The 8,644-nt window shown below is 34.4% G+C and overlaps 1 protein-coding gene and 1 pseudogene across 1 annotated transcript; one reads left to right on the top strand and one right to left on the bottom strand.

Annotated features, from left to right (window-relative positions):
• The window catches only part of LOC111370186, a 20,756-nt pseudogene extending 19,592 nt beyond the window's left edge, over positions 1 to 1,164 (top strand).
• Positions 1,165 to 1,479: 315 nt separating this feature from the next.
• On the bottom strand, positions 1,480 to 3,140 carry LOC111370885 (protein SRG1-like). Its single transcript, XM_022992785.1, has 4 exons — positions 2,898 to 3,140; positions 2,519 to 2,766; positions 2,098 to 2,422; positions 1,480 to 1,974 (listed from the first exon to the last, which is right to left on the bottom strand). Exons 1-4 carry the CDS (start codon positions 3,138 to 3,140, stop codon positions 1,732 to 1,734), a joined length of 1,059 nt encoding a protein of 352 aa, XP_022848553.1. The 3' UTR covers positions 1,480 to 1,731.
• Between the last annotated feature and the right edge of the window lie 5,504 nt (positions 3,141 to 8,644).

Below are 8,644 nucleotides of genomic sequence, written 5' to 3'. Positions count from 1 at the left end.
ATTTTTTTTTCCCCCCCCCCCCCCCCAAAACGTACTAAAATGGGCCCCCAGCGAAGACTTGAGATTTATATAGGTTTTGATTCACCGTCTATCATTAGGTGTTTTGAACCTTTATTTACTTCACGTTTTGCAAATTGTCATTTTGATAAAATGACTTTTCAACTTTGGGAGGAGAAAAATTACATCCTGAAAAACTAGGTAAAATTTATTGAAACGAAACAACTCTATCTCTCTTTGATTCACGTAGCAATCTATGTGAGTAAGAGGTTAAAAAAATCATTCATTTACAAAAATGTTGCAAATGAATTACCTAATATATTTATTGATACAAAAAAGTGATAAAATCATATATTTCAGTAGAAAATATTTGCAAAAATTGAATTCACTATAAGACAATATGTTGTAGCAAATGAATTTCAAATACATCAGAAGTGTGATCCATCAGTTGGTTCAAAAGACTCTGTACCTCGAAAATGAAAAGTACAAGAGAAAAATCAACTAAAATCTTTGTAAGAAGTAACATTAGATAATATTTACTTTTGCAGACAATGGCTCTAGTTGGAGAGTGTGGAAGTGGGAAGTCCACAGATATCAGTTTGATACAAAGATTCTACAACCCTGAGTCTGCCCAAATATTCTAGAATGGAGTGGAAATCTGAAAATTCAATCTAAGTTGGCTGAGGCAACAATTGTGATTAGTGAGTCAAGGACCTGTTCTTTTCAACAAAACAATTCGTGAAAACATTGCTTACGGGGTTGCAACTGAAGAAAAGACAATTTCAGCGACAAGAGCTGCAAATGCACACGCCTTCATATCAAGATTGCCTCAAGGATATGAACCTAATGTTGGGATGAAAGGAATTTAATCGTCTGGCGGACAAAAGCAAAGAATTGTTGTAGCAAGAGCAATATTGAAAGATCTAAAGATACTTTTGCTCGATGAAGCAACAAGTGCACTGAATGCATATAGTCCAGAAGCCTTTAGATAGAGTTATGGTGAAGAGAACTACTATCGATGTAGCTCATTGCCTGACTACAGTAATGGGAGCAGACACCATTGCTGTTGTGAAGAATAGAGTGATTGTTAAAAAGGGAAGTCACGACGTGCTTATGAAAGATGGAGTCTATGCTTCTTTGGTTGCTATACACTCTAGTTCAGAATAAAGCGAACCATCACTCTATTGATTCCACCTCAAGTAATCGAAAATTATGTAGCATGCATTATTATCATCTGTTTGATAATCTCAATGGAGATTTTATTTTTAGTTCCAAAAAAAAAAAAAAAACCATTGATTAATTACTACTAACTACATTAGTCACTTAATCCAGTATCATCTTGACAAGACATTGTTGTCTAGACAAACTTCCCAATTCTTATCTAGGACTTAATAAGATTAACCAAAATTAAGAAAAAAATCAAGCGACGAAATTATTAAATGTTTCAAGAACGTGTGTTTCTATGCAAAGTAACATTGCGACTTCTGACATATAATTTCCTTCATTGTTCTGCTTCTATGTTTGAATTTAAATGGGCTAATGAGTAAAAGGGCCTTATTTGAGTAACAAGACTTAAATCATTATTCTACTAGTTGACACTGATTTATTCAAATCTAAGCATGATTTTGGTACCAACAGCAGCTGCCATACCTGCATACATAACTGTTAGCAGATACCATATTTCTCATTTAATGAACTCAGCATACATGAATCAAGAACCAAATTGTTCTTATTCTAAATTCTCATGGTGTCGAGGTATGATTTCCCATCAAGTTCCCGCGAAAAATATCCTTTCATAAAATCAACAAAGCTGATTCTTTTGAATTTTGCTGGAGTTTCTGGAGTCACAAGGCTTGGTGCTGGACCAAAATCTCCATCTATATTTGGGTTGAAAAATGTAGCAATGGAGAGCCTTTCTTTCTTCGAATTGACAGTTGCTCGATGTTCAATGCTTCGGTAAATTCCGTTTGTCACAATCTGTCAAAGCATGTAATGATAAGATCTCAATGCATACAATAAAATTTATAGGCTATAGCTAAACATAGTTGAGAACAACGTATAAATGGAGTGACTTTAGGCCATTTGATTATGTACATTTACCTCCAAGATGTCTCCAATGTTAATAACAAAAGCATTAGGGAGTGGTACAACAGGAATCCAAGCTCCATCTTTCTTAATCTGAAGACCTTCAATTTCATTGACTTGGAGGAGGATGGTGAGTCCAACTGCATCAGAGTGGGGGTAAAGGCCGGTAACAAGCTCCGGTTGGGGGCAGGGAGGATAGTAATTCATCCTCATTGCTTGCATCCCTTCTCCGAAAACCGTATTCATTTCCTCAGCTTTCATGTGTAAAGCTTTAGCCATTAGGTCTAGGATTTTCACGGCAAGGTTTTTCAATTCCGCAGCATATTCATCTATTGCATCCCTGCAAAAATCAAGAATAAAGGAGCCAAGTAACAACATTTTTAGTACAGTTATCAGATGAGATTAGACGGTACAAATATACGATACGTGTTTCTACCTGAACTTAGTAGGAAGCTTGGGAATTAAGTGAGGTTTTCTCAAGTGAATTGGTAAGGTGATTGCAAAGAATAAGTCTGCCCAATCGAGCTTTTGCTCTTCTGATACAACAAAGGCCTGTCCATAACCCTCTACGTCCCCTGATTCTTGACCAAACTTCTTCTTTTCCTCTATTGGGAGTCTGAAGAATTCTTGAATTTCTAACTTCATTTTCTCCACCTTTGGAAAGCTAACCCCATGGTTGATCAACTGCAAGTAGCCAATTATGATCATATAAAACCATATCCAACAGAAAATACTAATCAACTGCAAGTAGCCAGTTGTAGGGGCAAATCGTGCTATATATTTTAGTTTTTACTGTGCGTTTTTACTGTGCATACCTGAAAGAAACCCCATTCTTGGCATGCAGTGTGCAGTTTTTGAAGCTCAGTATCCTTTGAATCTTTCTCCATCAACTTTTGCATATCAATGACAGGAATTCGATTTTCAGGTAAGGAAGAAATGATATGATCTTGCTTAGGACGCTGGTATCTTGGTGGGATAGTGGTCGATTTCTCCTTGGCCAATTCCTGCACATCAGGCACTTGTAAAGAACTACCTAGCTTTTTAAACTTAGATTCCATCTGCAGAAATTTTGCCAAGGGTCTCTACCGCTCCTATCTTTGTTCTTCTCTCCAAATTATATTACGTTTGTTCTTCACTCCTAATTATATTACATTTGTTTCCTTAAAAAGTCAAGGACTGTATCAGACATTATTGGGCATATGGCAAGAATATTGTTCTAATTTGGTCATTTTCAATGGTCCCACCAAATTGTGAAAATGAAAGCAGGTGGTACAAGCATAATTTTCAGAGATGAAAAACTTTTACCCGAAAGTAAGATTTACTTATAGTGGGTAAGCCGACACCGCACGAAATGTCCAATTAAGCATCCCACCTTTCATTCACTACAGAACATCTGGTTCCTAGATAAATACGACTACTTGTACATCCAAATGTGTACAATTTGGTTTCCACTTCCTATGTGTTAAAAAAAATTTAACCATTAATTAAAAAAAGTGTTTTTAAAATCAATACATTCAAATTTGCCATTTGGGGTGGATACTAATTTTGAAAAAGTTGAGAGAGTAAGAGTAATTTTATTTTCAGAATATAAAAGAAGTAACCGTAATTTTGTATTTAAGGTTGAAGTCAAGCAGTGGGCTCCATTTCCCTTTCTTTATTATTATTATTATTTTTTTATCAGGCAAAAAATGTCTATCGTTAACGTAATATCTAAAGGGTACTGCTATTTTCATCCACACTTTTTATAAGTACATTCACTTTTAAAAATAAATTTTTATTATATTTTAGGGTTGTATTTAAAATGAGATGAATATATAAAATTTATGTGGATATATGTTATTTAAACGAATGAATTTAGTGAGGATAAGATTGGAATATAACGTGGAGGTAAATAATATTTTTTTTTAAATTTTTAAATTTTATTAGGTATGAATTTAGAGTGGGTTGTACTTATAAAAAGTGCGGATGGAAATAGCGCTACCCTTAAAAAAAAAAAGGGTCTATTGAAAATTACTCTTGATTGTTTAATTGTATTAATTTAAATTAATATTTTTTTTCCTGGTTTTACTCCCAAATCATGTAATCAAGGTTGCATTTTTTCCTTCAGTAAAGTTCTTCCTTCAATTGTTTCTAAATTGGACTGGACTGTCTATTTCAATCTAGAAACCAGATGTCCTGTAGTAAATGTCTGGTGGGATGCTTAATTGGACATTTCGTGTGCGATGTGACTGACCGACTATAAGTAAAAGTTTTCCATTTCGGATAATTATGCTTATACCACTTGCTTTCATTTTCACAGTTCGGTGGGACGTTTGAAAATACCAAATTAGCACGATATTCTTTCCATATGCCTAATAATGTTTGACAAAGCCATTAAGGGAACAAACGTAATATAATTAGCAGAGGAGAACAAATGTAATATAATTTAGAGAGAAGAACAAAGATAGGAGAGGGAGAGACCATTGAAAAAATTGCTGCAGATGGAACCAAAGTTTAAAAAGCTAGGTAGTTCTTTACAAGTGCCTAGTGTGCAAGAATTGGCTAAGGAGAAATCGACCACTATTCCACCGAGATAACAACGTCCTAATCAAGATCATCTCGTTTCTACATTACCTGGAAATCAAATTCCTGTGTGATCAGGGGCGGACGCAGAGATTTTGAATTAGGGGCACAATCAAACTTTGTACAAATCGAATATTTTGTTCTTGAATTTCTAATGATTCATATTTAACCAAGAAAATACATATTTACATTTAAAAAATATTTCTTCATTAATATTTTGCTCATCATTTTCATCTATTTGATTTTGAAAGTCATTTTATTAATATTTTATTCATCACAAGAAAATACATATTTATATTTTAAAAAATTGTGTATACGATTCAAACAATCAATTCAAATAATCGAAAGGAAAAATATATAACCAATATTCAATACTAATAATCAATCAAATAAACACAATTGGTTGGATATAATTTAAATTTTTATATAATCAGTTTAAACATATGCTATATACACAAATAGTATAAGAGAAAATACAAATTTAAGCTCTAATTAGTTGAAAATTTGTAGTAGATGTGATAATTGTAGAGAAATTATAACAAATGTTAAAAAATTAGACGGATTAAGGTTTAGGTAAAAGGTGTAAGGAAGAGAGTGAGATAGAGCAATAAAAAAGTGAGAAAATTCAAATTTATTGTGATTTTGCTCCTGTTTGATGGGAATTAAAGTCCGATTTTTAGTAAATTTTGATAAAATTTAAAAGTTAAGGAATCCATGAAATGTGTTATTAAAATTAGTTATCAATTTTGATTTAGATTTTCGATACCAAACAGGACTTTATACCAAAAAAAAAAAAAAATCTCAAAAGTTGGGGGTCAACCCTCTTGGATCTGCCCATGCCTGTGATTGATATGCAAAAGTTGATGTAGAAGGATTCAATGGATACAGTGTTAGTTTAATTTTAGCTCTTCGAGTAAATTTATTTGTATTCGTGACATTTTGAAAAAATAATAATAATAATAATTTGTTTTTCCAATAAACTGTTTGTCTAATTTGAGCTTGCATTTTGTTCATGGATCAACTTGATATTATAAATCAAGTGTTTAAGTTGTTAAACACGGAAAGATTTGATTTATAATTCGATCTAAAGCTTATTGTCCACAATCGGTAAATAAAGACAAACACTTTATTTTGATAAGATTGTCTCAATTTTATTTAAAGTTGATCTCGACTTTAGCAATAAAATTGATTGTACATTTTGGAATGTATTGAACTGGACCACGTGAAATTAATTTATGGAATTGACCACTTAAATCTAATTTCACTCGACTATTGTACGTAGTGCCTTAATCATGAGCGAATAATGAACTTTGATTATTAACTTGAAGTTTTTTGAGGTATCAATAAGTGAGATTAAATTGTTAATCAAAATCTCGATGCCTTGGGAATTAAAGTGAAATAACTGGAGAACATATATTCACAGTATGGAATCCGTAATAATCGAGCCAGTGTATATAAGTCAGCTTGCTTTGACATATATACACTGGTGCCCACAAAGAGTCCAATTTCATATCTCAGAAATCGAACCCTCACATTGCGGCTAATAGCAAGGCTGACTTATCATCACATTTTGCTTTGCAGTTTGCACGTGGTTTTGGATTATTTTCAATTGTTTTGGACGCTAATATGGGAAAGAAAAAAGTGGGCCACCTGGAATTATTGGACCACTTAAATTTCATTGGGCCCGTCCAAGTCTTCTACTAAAAATGTAGCCCAACAGGCTGGCAAGAATTTTCAGTCTTCTTCAGCAGCCCAACACGTTAGCAAGATTAATGGATCTTCTTCAGCTGCTCTCGTCTCTAATATTGGCATTTTACATTCTGCCAATGATGGACTTAATGAAGAGCTATCTAAATCACCAAGTGTGTCCCAAACAATTCGTGAGGAGGACACAGATTCAGGGAGCTTGATTAGGGAACCTCGGGTTATGAAGGAAGCTGTTATTGATGGGAAAAAGTCTGCCAAAGCTCCATAGGTAAACCATTTCAAAGACAATTGGAATATGGATAAAGGACTCTTTGTGGGCACCAGTGTATATATGGAATTGGACTCGAGAACATATATTCCATAGGATCTTATCATTACCTGCTTTCACAGATTGTGACAAATGGAATTTACCGAAGCATTGAACATCGAGCAACTGTCAACTCGAAGAAAGAAAGGCTCTCCATTGCCACATTTTTCAACCCAAATATAGATGGTGACTTTGGTCCAACACCGAGCCTTGTGACCCCTGAAACTCCAGCAAAATTTAAAAGGATCAGCTTTGTTGATTATACGAAAGGATTATTTTCGCGGGAACTTGATGGGAAATCATACCTTGACACCATGAGAATTTAGATTAAGAATAATTTGGTTCGGTATCTGCTAACAGTTATGTATGCAGGTATTGCTGTTGCTATCTATACCCAAAACCAAGTTGCTTAGATTTGAATAAATCTATGTCCTAGTAGAAGAATTATCCAAGTCTTGTTACTCAAATAAGGCCCCTTTATTGATTAGTCCATTTGAATTCAAACATAGAAGCATAACAATGAGGGAAATTTTATGTCAGAAGTTACAATGTTAATTTCCATTGAAATACACGTTCTTGAAACATCTAATTATTTCATCGCTCGATTTTTTTTCTTAATTGTGGTTAATCTTATTAAGTCCAAGATAAGAATTGGGAAGTTTGTCTAGGCAACAATGTCTTGTCAAGAAGATATTGGATTAAGTGACTCATATATAAGTAGCAGTAATTAATCAATGGTTTGTTTGCATTTTTTTTTTTTGAACTAAAAATAAAATCTCCAGTGAGATTATCAAAGTCGTGCAGATGATAACATGCTATAAAATCTATGTTGTTAACTAAATCAAAATTCAAAATTTTCGGTAACGTTGTTTGCTTTATTCTGAACTATTTTTTTTATGGGAAAATATTTCATTCATAGAGGTAATAAACCTTAGGAAAGGGTACAATAGTGTTTATCAATGAAAATTACATTTTCAATGAATAAAGGAACACTATGCCACCAAAGGAACATGTCTTCCAGGGACCATGCGTATCGCGCAAGGGAGTGAGCAGCTTTGTCACTTAGTCTGTTGCAGTGTTGGAGGTTACATTGAGGAAAATGCTACATTTATTTCAGCAAGTTGTGATCGGATCAAGGCTAAGGATGAGCTTGATTTATTGATTTCGTTGACAAGAAACAAGCAATCGCTTTCCACTATCAAGTGAGTTATTCCAAGGTTAAGGCACAGTTGTAGACCTCTCACAAGCGCATCAACTTCAATTTGTTCTGGTTCCAGTATTGAGTTTGCAGGTCCACTAGCTGCCAAAACTATTTCTCCCATGTTGTCACGTAATATGATTCCGAACCCAGACTTATTAGAGTAAAAAAATAGCGTGTGATCAATATTGAGTTTTAACGCTTGTTTTGGTGGTGCGGACCACCTATATTTGTGGAGAAGCGACCCAGGGGTACAGTTGGCAGATGGACCTGATTCAGCAGAGGGTTTTTTTGGCTAAAGCAGTGGAAATTACTTGTTGCGGTGGAATGTTCAACTGGTCGTGTATCATTTTGTTTCGGCGAAACCAAAAACCCCAAGTGATGAGTATAAATTCGGAGAGAGCATTCTTTGGGTCTTTTGCCATTATATCCATAGTTGTTTGCATGAAATCTCCTAGGTGGTCCTTGTTCTGTAGCGCTGGAAATCGGCTGGTTAGAAGTTGACAAGTACAGGGACAATTGAGTAGAGCATGGCATAGATCTTCTACTTGGTAGTCATAAAAATAGCATTGAGTGGCAATAGGGATTCCTCTTCAAACCAGATTTTGTTTGGAAGGCAAGCTATCTTTACAAGCTCTCCAAGCAAAAATTTTAACTTTTTGGGGGATCTTAAGACGCCACATAGTATCCCAAAATTTCTTTTTTTTAGCCGCATTTGAGGAGTTGCCTCGGTCAGGAGATAGACAAGTCTTGAAAAATCTATATGCACTCTTGACGGAATAAATTCC

Source organism: Olea europaea, chromosome 21, assembly GCF_002742605.1.
Source record: "Olea europaea var. sylvestris chromosome 21, O_europaea_v1, whole genome shotgun sequence".
Classification (NCBI taxonomy): Eukaryota; Viridiplantae; Streptophyta; class Magnoliopsida; order Lamiales; family Oleaceae; genus Olea; species Olea europaea.
The sequence above is the reverse complement of the archived record's forward strand: the minus strand, read 5'-3'. Positions and strand labels throughout refer to the sequence as shown.

Excerpts from the sequence above, each read along its gene's own strand:
- LOC111370885 (XM_022992785.1), bottom strand. The coding sequence starts at position 3,140 with ATGGAATCTAAGTTTAAAAAGCTAGGTAGTTCTTTACAAGTGCCTGAT. Across the intron at positions 2,767-2,897 it reads AAGAATGGGGTTTCTTTCAG|TTGATCAACCATGGGGTTAG; the intron begins GTATGCACAGTA and ends GGCTACTTGCAG. Across the intron at positions 2,423-2,518 it reads AAGCTTCCTACTAAGTTCAG|GGATGCAATAGATGAATATG; the intron begins GTAGAAACACGT and ends TGATTTTTGCAG.